The sequence below is a fragment of the Odocoileus virginianus genome, chromosome 11 (assembly GCF_023699985.2).
Source record: "Odocoileus virginianus isolate 20LAN1187 ecotype Illinois chromosome 11, Ovbor_1.2, whole genome shotgun sequence".
NCBI classification, from domain to species: domain Eukaryota; kingdom Metazoa; phylum Chordata; class Mammalia; order Artiodactyla; family Cervidae; genus Odocoileus; species Odocoileus virginianus.
Genome location: NC_069684.1, coordinates 62,671,597 through 62,685,701, shown reverse-complemented (window position 1 = coordinate 62,685,701; position 14,105 = coordinate 62,671,597). Strand labels below are relative to the sequence as shown.

Sequence of the window (14,105 nt, the reverse complement as noted above, 5' to 3'; positions counted from 1 at the left end):
TTCTTGTCTTCTCAAGTTACGCCAAGTTTAAAATACTTGATTTCAGCCATGGTATTGCTAGAAAGCAAGCAAAGAAATAACCAGCTCTGTAACAATCTTGGTAGCTTACATGACAAGCTCTCTTTTCACTTCATGCTCCTGTCCATCCTAAGAAGGTACAGGTCCAGTGGTTGAAGGATAGGTGTTTAAAACATCTTTCTTGACCAGGGTTCCAAGCTGATTGTCCAGGCTAACCTACAGCTCACACTTTTTTGATCACAGTAAGCTACATGGCCACACTGACTTGGAAGAACACCAATAAATGCAATCATACTTGTGCTCAGGTGAAAGAGACACATTATTTGAATTCATATCTGTGTCTACTGCTCAGAGTATGGTACTTAATTGTCCAGAGATTATTTCCTTTACGTGAAGTGCTCTTATCACCACTTCTGAGGATGAGTTCAGTATGTTCTAAGTAGGTTTTCACCAAAAATTTATAGAGATCATAGCGGTGATCATATATCATTACAATACAAGCAAAATGTGAATAGCAATGAGAGACCTCAGATCTCACACCAATATTTGTGTTTTCTATGCAAATAATAGAAAGTATAATATTTCATTCTTTATATGAAAAATATTAAAAAAAACTAGGAGAAGAAGTTAAAGCTTTGAAAATTAAAACAATTTACTGCAGTTACTAATAATCCTTTTTTTTTTTAATTCACTTATTTATTTAGTTTAGTTTAGTTTTAGTATTTGGTGACACTCCCAAAGGGTTTGTCCTTTACTCTTGGTGCTGTATGACAGAATAAATGAACCTGCTGGTATGGCAAAGTGTTTTGTCCCACTGAAATGTTGAAAGGTGAATTGAGACCATAAACATGATCGGTGTTAACAGACTGAGGTAATAAAAAGCATCTGATAAGATTTAGAAAACTGCCTGGAAGATTGTCCATAGTCTTCAACTCTTAATAGCCATGTGAGGTGTGCATATCTATGGGAAGGCAAAACATATTCGAAATGAGTTAGATTAGTAACATTTATATCAAGGAATTGGGCCGAGGGGTTATGCTCATTAAGTTATTGTCCCACTTGTGTTTTTGCACATTGTGAAGGTTTTGCAATTTATTCATTCATGTTATACTTCACTTAGTAATATTTTGGAACCCTTGAGGTCAGAGGTTTTCTTCTATTCATCTATATTACTAGCAAGATTTCTGGTAGCTACAATAAGTAGCAAACAATTAGTAAATTTTCTTGTTAAATTAATGTCATAAGCTGAGTTCAGAAATGACTTAAATTTAAGAAGAATAAGCTAAAGAAAGTTGCAAATATTTCAGGTCAGAATAGATCATGGGTTGGTACTGATCATGTGTTGGTGGTATACATTGACTAATTGTCAGAAAAATAATGGAGGCTGGGATTGCAGTCTTCCACTATGCATTTACCTACAGTCATCTAGCAAGAAATAGCAATTTAGAAAGAGTTTGTACAGGTTATAAAAAAAATCACCATCAAAAATTGTATTGGCTATTTAAAGTCCAATTACTTCACTTAGCAATTTGTATCTTAACTTATGAGTATTTGTCAATTCATATGAGTTTAAAATCTGTTCGTTTAAACCATTGAAAAAGATACACCACAACTTTAGGTTCAAGCTATGTTACTCTCCTTGATAAAATTATAAAATCTTTTCAGCAACTAAAAAGTAACTGTTGGGAAGTAAAGTTTTGAAATTAATGAGCAACTATGATTTAGATCATGGTTTAATAAATAACTTTTAGAAGCACTGTTTTATTGTATACCTTATGTCACAAAACACTAAAACCTTAATATTTTGAATATATATTTCCATTTGTATACTCTACATGTATATCAAACACACACATGCACAAATAAATTCAGATAAATCTCTTACAAAATGAAAAGAAATAGGAAATTACTGTTATCAATCAGGTTTGGGAAGATAATAACAACATTCTTACTCTCTTCTGAGGAAACATGAAGTAATAAATCCAGTAATAAATTCCTGAAATTTACTGAAAAGGGGTTTTAAAATTTACTCAAAGTAAATTTGACTTAAAGCAACACACCAAATGATCTAATCAGTAGTTTTCTTCAAAACATGATCCCAGGAATAGCAGTTTTTAGCATTGCTAGTCGAAAATGCAAACTCTTGACCCCATCCGAGGCCTAGTGAATCAGAAACTCTGGGATGGAGTCTCCAGGTGATTCATAGATCTTGATGTTTGAGAACTATTGGTATGATCATACTATTTAAAGTTGTTGGGAATCTGCTGATTTACAGAGGTGCTAGCAGCTGTATCTTACTGAAGGGACCACTTTCAGGCTAGTCTTACCTAGATTCCTTAGTGGATATTTTCTTGTAATTAGTTTCCAAAAGACTGGATGGATTGTTTGGCTGCCAAATGTGTGTCGCAGGAATGAATGATTCATGGTTAGAGACTCCATCAGGGACGTGGTTCTTGGTCCTGGAAGTATTTACCATTCTTCATTATTCTGGGTAAATCTTTTCTGTGCCTCTCCACAACTAGTCTCTTGTATTTTCCCTTTAAAGATTGGCCAAGTATCAAATGGCACCTCTCTGGAGTTGCCCTCTCTGGTCACTTATGATAAAATAGGGCCATCTTGCCTATGGACCATCACAATAGGCTGCCTGTGGTACCTTCTAGCACTTGCCACAATCTGAGTGTGTTTAAAATATAACATCTTTGTTTGTTCTTAAAACTATCTCTAGAATGTGAACTCCATTTAGAGTCTGGTTCACAGATGTATCTTTATCATGCACTTTTTTTTGTAGGGCATTACAGGTATCTTTTGTAGGCAAAAATGTAAAAAAATATGGCACATATTTGTACAATATTTAATCAGCATTTTATTTGCTAAGTAGTAACGGGGTCAAATTACACAACTAGGTGAGTTTAGTAGAAGGAAATCTCTGTGGAATCTACTTCAGATTTACCAGATCATTCCTGAAGGGGGAGAAAAATCTGTATAGTTGATATCAGGCAATCTAGTTCAGCATATTCATTTTCTAAAATATTATTAAGTTGGCTTTAACTCAATATAAATGTATACATTTTTATATAATTCTTTTATATTCATATTTGCTATTTTTCTGATTTGAACAAATCCAGCTTAAAAGTCATTTTGCATCTTGAGTAATTGCTGGTTAAGTTGAATTGGGGTTTCAAAATATACTGTAAGCAACAATTATTACAAGAACTAGTTTCCTTTTTGATCATATTTTAAAAAATTCTTCTACAGCTCCATAATATTCTTGAAGTCTTACAAGTTTCCAATCTAAACTGAATAGAAAGAGAATCAATGATAAAAACAAATTTAATCTTTTTTCAACTTCCTTTGGAAAACAGTAAAATATTGCTTTAGTTTCCTTCTTAAAAAATAATTCTACATTAATATTATATGCATAATGAAATCATTTTTATAAGTGCATAATTCCTTAGGAAAAAAATCAGTAGAAGCTGTTTACTTTAAGTGGTTTATTTTTCCTCTACACGACTTGGTTTCAGAGTAGTCATTCTCAGCTACATAAGTTATAAATATTGCTTCTCCTACCCATAGCACATGCAGTATTGTTACAAGCAAAAATCATTGTAATGTAGTGACTCCAGCAAAACCACCAAGTGAACTTTTCAAATGAAAACATTCAGATAGATTATGTATTTATGAATAAAAATAAATTTGCTTTTCAGGGAGTTTGGCCGCTGGAAAGTAAATAACCTTGCAGTTGAGAGAAGAAATTTCCTTGGCTCCCCTCTGCCTCTTGCCCCTGAATTCTTCCGCAACATAAGACTTTTGGGACGTCGACCTACCCTTCAGCAAATCACAGAAAATCTTATCAAGAAATATGGGACACATTTCTTGCTCTCTGCTACTCTGGGAGGTACGACTCTTTGAAATATTTGTGCCTGTGTGTGCTTGTGCATAAAACTGTATAAGTCAAGGAAAAGTGTTTGTTCATTCAAATTGCTGCAGTTTGAATAATCTTAGATTTCATTCATTAACTTAATCAACACATTTATTGAATTACTGCTAAATATCTTGTATGGCGTTCACGAGGGTGAGGTAGAGGATTGTCACTTAGTTTCTGCCTGAAGGTAATTTACAAACTAATAACATAGACTAAATATAGGCATAGTTATGATACTCTAATGCAAGATGATGTGCCAAATTTTGTTTAAATTTGAATAATAAGCAATCTAGTCACAGATGGGACTCTGTTTACAGAGAGCAGGAAAGGTCCTGAAGTAAAAAATTAAAATTCCAAAATTACATTTTTAGAGCTATTTTAACATTTCTGATGGTGGTCGATATATGATATGAAGAGAGTATCATATGATATATGATATGAAGAAAGTATTTCATTGAAATAAATATCAATGAAGATGCATAATATGAAAGTAGAGATTAATAATGTTACTTCTTCCTCCATGTGATTAAATATCATTACATGTGTTTTATCATGGTGATATATAATTCAGTAGTTTGAATACATGTAAATGATTTGGGGGGAGATAATAGGAAGAAAATGACACTTTTCTAAAACTTAAAAGTATACCAGAATTCCATATATTTAGTAATGTTTTGTAGGACTTTAAATAATGTCCAAATATTTCATTTAAAATTGATGTTTCTCTTTCCTGTAAAGAGAACCATTGGACAAAATTGGGTAGGAATCACCATGGAAACAGTGATTCCCTGCCCCCTTGTCAATTTCTCAGGAAGTGTATGGAAGACAGACAGACTGATTCACACTAATGGTGAGGTGGTGTGAAAGACCACCTGCTCTTTATTTTTCCTGTCTTAGAGCATGTATATATTTTCCCCATTTCCTGCCAGTCCAGACTCACCAAGTCACATCAGTTTATTTTTCCAGGATATATCCTGTATCAAATTCTTTTCTGACTCCCACCCCACTGTCCCTATACAAGTGACCACCATTTTTCTTCTAGATTACTCCTAAGGTTTGTCCTTTGCACACATCTTTTTAAAACTTGAGTTATTTTAACTCAACCTACAATTAGCCGCTTGATATGAAATCCAAATGCCTTTCTGTGGTTTCTTAAGGCACCATGTGAATGATACGCCACTGGCTTTCATCTGAAACCTCATCTGACCACTCGCCTTATTGTGCTTGATTTTTCAGCCACAAGGAAACTTCACATTTTTCTGCACAAATGTTACTCTCAGAGGGGAGTAACATTACTGATGTTCCCACCAGCAATAGTGCCTATAGACTACCAAGAGTCTCTACTATTTCATGATCTCATTTTACATTCTTCATAGTGTTTATTATTATGTAAAAAAAATTTGTATGTTTCCTGGTTTATCATCTGTCATTCCTGCATATTTTCTTAAAGATAGGAATCTTACCTGTATTTGTTACCAATTTACCCCCCACAGTTATTGTGTATGGAAAATGCTAATGTCTGAACAAAGCATGTTGCCATCAAGCCATCAGTCCCTGCATCACCCCAGCTGTGCACCCTGATGGGATTCCTGACAGAAAAAGGAGGATATTGGCCCTAGATAGTTAAAGTGCATATCAGAGGAATGATTTCAATTAGCACAGACTCTTGCATCTTCCCATACATAGAAAAGTGCTAAATTCATTAACCTGAATTTCTTTCTTTTTTCAATTTTTTAAACTTTGCTTTAATAATAATTTTTTGATGTTCCACTATCTGGTTTTTGTTGCAAAACTCTTATGTATCCTGACTCCTCCCTTCTCTTTTCAGAGCAGTCCCTCAGAGTGACCTCAGAGACTATCTTCTGGGCTTAGGTCCTTAATTTTGTCCACCAAATAAAACTTAATTTTCAACTTCTGCATTGTGCAGTTTTTTCAATCAACATTATAGTAGTGCTGGGCACACAATAAGTTCTCTTTAAATATTTGTTAAATTTTTAAATGAATAAGTGAAACTACACTTTGCTAGGAAGCTGAGACTGCCCAGTCCACTAGATAAATGTCAAAATGATGAAATATATGAAAGAGGATAATTGAGGTCTAATTCAGGAAGAAGACTGAATGAAAGAGGTGAATCCATGGAGCCGGAATGGGTCAGATAAACCAATAGATTCAGAATTGGAGAGAATCAGGATGAGAGGGAGAGCAGGTGAACCAGGCATGAGAAGGGTGAAGAAGGAGAGACCCCTGGACACACTAAAGAAGCAAGTCTGCCATGGAAGCCTGAGGATGAAATGTAGAAGACAGAGGCAGTCCAGGCAGGCAGAAAAGTTTAGCTGTAATGCACATTCTCTCTCCATTACCTTCCTCCATAAATAAATAATACTAAAATAACGAGATAAAGAGATCAGACTAGCCTGGTGTTGAATCCTGACTCCTTTTTTATTTTAAACCAATTGTGAGGCCTTAGAAACAAGTAGCTTCACTGCTTTTTAGGTTTTTTTTTTGTTGTTGTTAAGGAAAAATGGGGGAGAGCAACACCTATGTGACAGGGTCATGGGAAGATTAGTGTTAAGTGCCATAAACAAGCCATGCATTTATGTAATTGCTGTTATTACAGCCGTGTTGATGGCAAAACAGTGACAAAAAATATCCCCATAATTTGTGAAAACTGATTCTTTGAAACTTATGTCTATTTGGCTTTGGAATGACAATGGTTATTAATACAATAAAATCTGAAGTGAAAGTTAAAATTCAATTATTTCTATAACACCTCCTTTTAAAAAGTTCAGTGTTGCAGCATATACCATACTAGGTTTCATTACATCAACAATACAGAGTTCCCAGAAGAATTTCATAACATAAAATATATTCTTCAAATAAGAAAGGAAGGAAGTGACAAGGGGGGAGACAGAAGAGTTCTCAGGGATATTTTTGTTCCTTAGCAGCAAAACTACAGTGACTTTTTGATTTATTTCATTACTTTGGCATTATAGGTGTCACATTGTTACCGTAAGATAGTTTTTGTCTTGTTTTTATAAGCATGGTTGATGAAAACCTTTGTGGTAAATTACTTTTTAAGGTTGATTATTTGATAATGACAACCTACTTTCTCAAAATTGATTTACTTCAATTACTTAAAAGTTTTATTCAAGCATTGTCTTTCATGGTGGGTTGGGGGAAAGAATAGAATCATCATGCTCATTTGCCTTCTAATCTCTGACTGTTCTTTGGATTTAGTATTCCTGGTATTTTCTGTTGAAAATATTTTTTCATCTTAAGTGTTACTTATATTTTCCTTCAGAAATCTCTCTGTTGGGTGATGTTAATAATTTATCTAAAATGCATGAAATTAGTTTAGTAGCTTAAGGATATAAACTCTTAGCAATTAAAATGTATACTAGGTTGATTTCAGCCATTTAAAAAATTATTGCTATTGTAACGACACTCTTTTTTGTTGCTATAAGTGTATTTTAACTTCATATGTTTTACCTGACTGAACATGAAATTGTATTACTCCATTTCTTAAAAATTGAGACTGGTGGTATTTAACTTGAGTAAATTCTCTTTCTCTCTCATTAAATGACCAGAACTGAAGAACAACTCTAATATTAACACCGAGGATGTCAGGTATACAAGCAAGATATTTTAAGTAAAAAGCCAGGTTTTGAAATTTTATTTTTATGGCTTAATTGAAATGTAGTTGATTTGCAATGTTGTATTAATTTCTTCTTTACAGTAAAATGATTCAGTTATACATATATATATACACACACACATACACACACACATTATTTTTAATGTTTTTCATTATGGTTTATCACAGAATATTAAATACAGTTCTCTGTGCTATACAGTAGGACCCTGTTGTTTATCCAGTCTATATATACTACTTTGCATTTGAAAACTCATTACTTTATAAGTAGATGCTTCCTAAGTAACTAGGTCTTCAACTAAATTTAAACATTTTTCAAAACAAGTTGAGTGTAAAATCCTCTCTACCAGCATTAAAGTGATGAAAAGGAAATAAATGAAAAATGTCTTTTTTCCCCAAGAGTTATTTAGTACATCATATTATTGACTTAGACATAAAACTTGGGATAGGATATGTGAAGCCTTTAATGGGATATTTTATGATAGAAAAGTCAGTGATTAAATTATCTTCCTATAGGGGAAAATAAATTATAAAAAGCCTTCTTCAATATATATCATTTTCTACGTTTGTTTCATCTTATAGCTTCCAAACTATTTTTCAATATAGTTATTTAGCTTGCTTCTTTTTGGGATAATGATATCTAAACTCCATCACAGTTTAAAAATCTAAAATAAGCTACTAAATTTAAAGAATCAATCTTGGAGAAGATTGCACTCCTGGGATATATTGATTTCTAGCTATGGAATATATTTCAGGACTGTTTTTATAATATATTTCATTATAATACAATCTATGACAAACTCTGAAATAAAGTGCATCTGTGTACTGAATACAGAAATACCGAAAAAAGAAAAAAAAATGAGTGAATGGAAACCGAAAGACCTTAACATTGTTTGGCTTACTGAGCAGACTAATAACAGGTCAGGATTCTCGATCAATAGAAAAGGACAAAGGATTAAGGGAGATGAAAATCAAAAATTAATTTAAAATTGATAAAAAATGTTATATCAAAATGTTTATAGTAATTTTAAATATGACCCAAGCCTCACCTCCATAATTGCAAACACTTGTCCAGGCAGTCATAGGTAAAGCTCTGAGCCATCCACAGTCCCTGGAGGATGTGAACACTTCCTGGTGAAATGGCTCTTGAAAGCATAAGGAGGTGAGAAGCTGACCACAGGGGGTGCTCTGTGCTTCAGAAAGCACATCCTAAAGAGGAAGATGAGGAAAAGGTGGGGTTACTGACCCCCAGGTCCCTTCCCAACACCCACCTGTCTGTCAACCCACACCTCTGTGGGCAGGGTCTGGAATGTGGACTCAGTGAGGATAGTTTAGGCAAAATGACTTCCCTCCCAAATACTCTTTTTCTCAGAGATGTTTTTCTCATTGGACCAAAATTCATTCTAGAAGCAAATAGATTGTATATTGAGATTTGTTCATTTACAACTTTATTTTTTTTATTCTCAGCAACATAAAACAGTTCTATTTTGATTTTGAATGCACAGAGTTTTAAAAGCCATCATTAATTTTTTAGCAGAAAGAGTTATATTTTTTTTGCTTGCAAGTTTGCTTTTGAATTTTTTTTCTGAAAGTGCTTCTTACGAGAATGTATCAGGGATTACCATATGGCTCAATTTAAAGCATTTTGTCAGATATCTAATTTTACTAGCTATAGAAAATATTTTCTTCATTGTTGGAGTGTAAAAATGCATGATTGAAATGCAGAGTAATAATAACGTACTAGGGTAATTATGTAAAATAAATACTACCTCAGTGACTATATAGTATATAATTAGCTATACCTGCAAGGTAGTTTATTTAGTTCAAAAATTTTATGATCTATTTTTTATGTGTGTGTTTATTTCTCAAAGAAAAAACAGAGGTCAGTAAGCTGGGATATGATAGAATATTAGTTTGATTTTTTTCCCTATTTTCTTGCATCCCTATAAGTATGGAAATCCAAATATCCTCATTTAATTATAGAAATGCTCAATTCTTACTTTTCTGTATGTAAATTACATTCTGTAGAAAATATTCAAAGATAGCTTTTAATTCTATATCATGCACCGTTTTCTTTCAAAATAGATTAATAGCTGTCTTTCTCATTTTCACTGTCTCTTCTTAGTAGGCATAAATTCCTTTTATTTTAGTTTATCTGTAATATAATTTAGAGAAGTTAATCTGCCAAGGTATGTATTAATACATATAATTTATTATTTAACCAAATAGGAATAATTACTTGAAAATACATGAAACTATTTCTATGTATTTTCAAGTAATTAGAAATGCATAGTCAGTTGCATTTTTAATTAGAATGCATATTCTGTTCAAGAAAAAGTATTGAAAGAAAGAAAAGAACAATTTTCTGAAGCTTTACATTCCAAGGAATTATTAAAATAATGACACTTCCATATTTGTATTTAAGACTGAATATTTACTTAGACTCATACTACTTAAGATCAGTTATATCAGTTCACCTCTCTGTCATCTCTCTGTGTCTCTGTCTCTCTCTTATTCTTTCATTTCTATCCCTGTCTCTCACATTTCTCTGGTAAAGAGAATGAAAACTTTGAAATTAAAGTAATATTGTTAATTCACATGTAATTATTATAAGGCAGTTACCTACTAAAATGACTTGAGCCCATTTATAAAAATCATAATAAAGATAACAAAGAAGAAAATGCAATTAAATTTGCTATGTCAGTTGATCTTAATAATGGCATACCTGGCAACTAAGCCAAAAGATAAATGCTGAGTTTTAGAATTTCATAAATACAATTATATTTATTCTTGTTTTTCTGTATAGCACTTTAATAGGACAGATAAATCACTTGTCCATTTATTTGACAAATATGTACTGAGTTACCTATAAAAGCACAAAGATTCAGGACCTTCCTTAAAGGAACACACAGGTCACTGATAAAGACAGACATTTAAATTGGTAATAAATTTTCCTGTGGTTTAGAGCCTCATTACTTGAGGCTGGTCCATGATCCAAGAGCATCAGCATCACCTTGGAACTTGTTAGAAATGCAGAATCTCAGATTCCATCCCAGATTAATGAATCAGAATCTACATGTTAACAAGATCTCCAGGTGATTTATATGCACATTAAGTCTGAACAGCACTATTTAGAGTATCTATATAAATTTCAAGTGCATTTAACTGCTCCAGAAATCTCACTTCTGAGAATCAATCTTACCAAAATAATAGCAAGAGTCTGCAACTATACATAACAAAAATGTTCATTATATCATTGTTTGTAAGCTGCTCCATGAAACTTCTATTTCATTCAGGGTGTATTCTGTTCCATCTCTCCTTGGAACTGTATGTTTCCAGTTACTTTTTTATTCATGTCGTTATTCTGTAGGGACTATAGTTTCTGGGCAATTTTGTTTAGAAATTTTTCTGACAACTTGGGGGGATAATTTAATAAGCATAAGGTCAGTTGCTTTCTTTTAGAGTGTTTTGCAAAACATATTTTTTTTTTGTCAAAGCTGTATAAGGCTAGCTATTTTCTTCGTAAAATATCTTGCAGATGCCAAACGGTATTAAGCCAACATGTCTGTTTTTCACTGTCTTTATATATTTGACTTTGCTCCTTATCAGAAGCCTGTTTTTGCTGGATTTTCCCCCTTCTATTTGTATCTAAAACCCTGTCTTTTTTCTATAACGCTATGTTAGTGGAAAGATTCCTGTCTTCAGGGGATATACCTTTTAACATAAAAAGCTAGGAAACAATGATCATTAGCAGTGAGAGTAAACACTGAAAAGTGAAGTAAAATTTAGAAAGACAGAGATACTTAAAATATAGTAAAACTTGGAGAATTTTTTAAGGAATGAAAAACATAAGGAATAATATGATCTGTTGTTACCAAAAATATGATAACAATTTTGAACTAAAATGATACATCAAAAGTAAAACCTACAGTTGCATTTAAACTGTATTTGCACTGCTTATTCCTGTTATTCTACTCTTATAGCAGTTTTTGATAAATGAAACTCATACAAAAGCAAAATAGACATTCACAGTAAGATTTTCAAGGATAAGAAAGTTGAATGACTGGGAAGATATTTGCCATAAATGCATTTTTTTTTTTCACCTGGGTGGAATGGTATATATATTGGAGTCAGTATACTAGTCCATGGGTAGTAGCAATGTTAAAATAAAATGAAATACAGCCAACATCCGAGAGTTACCTTCATTGCAGTTAAAAAAGAAATAACCTCAAAACTCAGTGCACTGCAACTACACAACACAACACTGGTTGTGTCTCCCCAGTATTATGTCTCTCCAGTATGTATGGATCCCATGGTCTGAGTGTCTGCTCATTCTGGGAATCAAATTGAGAAAGGCTCTCATTGGAACATGCTATCTACTGGCAGATAGCAAAAGCATAAAAAGAAAAAATGAATATATTAACTTTCTGATGTGTTTCAAAACTTGTACTGAATCGTGGCACATCTGGCTCTTGTGAATTCTGCTGACCTCATCATTTTCTATTTTTGATACCAAATTAAAAGGCATCACTCACTGTTCTTTACAATGGACCATTAATACATGCATGGGCTTCCCTGGAGGCTCAGTGGTGAAGAATACCCTTGCCAATGCATTAGAGGCAGGTTCGATTTCTTTGTCAGGAAGATCCCCTGGAGAAGGAAATGGCAACCCACTCCAGTATTCTTGCCTGGAATCCCATGGACAGAGGAACATGATGGGCTACAGCCCATGGGGTCACAAAGAGTCAGACATAACTTAGCGACTGAACGACAATACATGTGTGTATGTTTGCATCCATGACACAATTAAAATTGTAAATAATAAACTACTGCAATTTATTGATTTATCTGTAGGATTCTTTTACTCATTCTTTTTTCCATTGCTTTTTGTTGTGAAAGTTTGAAAGCATTACCTCCGTCCCTAAAAACAATATATGTGAGAATGCAAGTTGAAAAGATCCAATTGAAAAGGTAATAGAATGAAAGTTCTTTCATTTCTGTTTCTCGTGGACACAGAATCAACTCTTGAAAACCAGGACAGAAAAATACATAATTGTGAGGTCCACAATATATGGAATATACCTAATCTTACCCTATGAACTAACCCTAGGGTAACATTAAAGTCATGAATTTTTTTTTGTGGTTTTACAGTCCTCTGTTTTGCATGCTCTATGAAAGCAATCTTCAGTATGTGCTTTTAATGTCCATAAACCTCCACAGCATTTTAGTTGTAAAAGGCACAGCTGCATGATTTCTATGTGAAATAATCACATCTTTTTATATCTACAATCACTAATCCTTTTCACTTTCTAATGGGCTCAGAATGTTGAATCACTTGAAAATCACATTTAGTTTTAACAAAATGGGTGGATGTCCTTTGGCACTCATGTCATGCTTATGAGCTACAGCTGGCTGTAAAAATGTGAATGAAAATACATTTGAACACAAAATTTTGGTTGATTGAATAATATATCACTTTTCAAATCTGAATATTTTTACATAGAATTGTGATGAACTTATGTATCAGTTCTTTCAGTTCAGTCGCTCAGTCGTGTCCGACTCTGCAACCCCATGGACTGCAGCACATTAGGCCTCTCTGTCCATCATGAGCTCCCAGAGTTTACTCAAACTCATGTCCATTGAATCAGTGATGCCATCCAACCATTTCATCCTCTGTCGTCCCCTTCTCCTCCTGCCTTCAATCTTTCCCAGCATCAGGGTCTTTTCAAATGAGTCAGTTCTTCGTATCAGTTGGCCAAAGTATTCGAGTTTCAGCTTCAATATCAGTCCTTCAAATGAACATTCAGGACTGATTTCCTTTAGGATGGACTGGTTGGATCTCCTTGCAGTCCAAGGGAATCTCAAGAGTCTTCTCCAACACCACAATTCAAAAGCATCAATTCTTCAGTGCCCAGCTTTCTTTATAATCCAACTCTCATATCCATGCATGACTACTTGAAAATCCATAGCCTTGACTAGATGGATCTTTGTTGGCAAAATAATGTCTCTGCTTTTGAATATGCTGTCTAGCTTAGTTATAACTTTCCTTCCAAGGAGTAAACGTCTTTTAATTTCATGGCTGCAGTCACCATCTGCAGTGATTTTGGAGCCCCCCAAAATAAAATCTGTCACTGTTTCCATTGTTTCCCCATCTATTTGCCATGAAGTGATGGGACTGGATGTCATGATCTTAGTTTTCTGAATGCTGAGCTTTAACCCTGCTTTTTCACTCTTCTCTTTCACTTTCATCAGGAAGCTCTTTAGTTCTTCTTCACTTTCTGCCATAAGGGTGGTGTCTTCTGCATATCTGAGGTTATTGATATTTCTCCCAGCAATCTTGATTCCAGTTTGTGCTTCATCCAGCCCAGAGTTTCTCATGATGTACTCTGCATATAAGTTAAATAAGCAGGATGACATTATACAGCCTTGACGTACTCCTTTTCCTGTTTGGAACGAGTCTGTTGTTCCATGTCCAGTTCTAACTGTTGCTTCCTGACCTGCATATAGGTTTCT

General features: G+C 33.7%; 1 protein-coding gene across 3 annotated transcripts in view; it reads left to right on the top strand.

Moving 5' to 3' along the window:
• Positions 1–14,105, top strand: part of BRINP3 (BMP/retinoic acid inducible neural specific 3) — a 461,826-nt gene that overhangs the window by 225,287 nt on the left and 222,434 nt on the right. For all 3 annotated transcript variants that reach the window (XM_020873239.2, XM_020873241.2, XM_020873240.2), the window contains exon 3: positions 3,723–3,913. In XM_020873239.2, the coding sequence (XP_020728898.2) occupies positions 3,723–3,913 (191 nt within the window). The remainder of the gene's footprint in view (positions 1–3,722; positions 3,914–14,105) is intronic.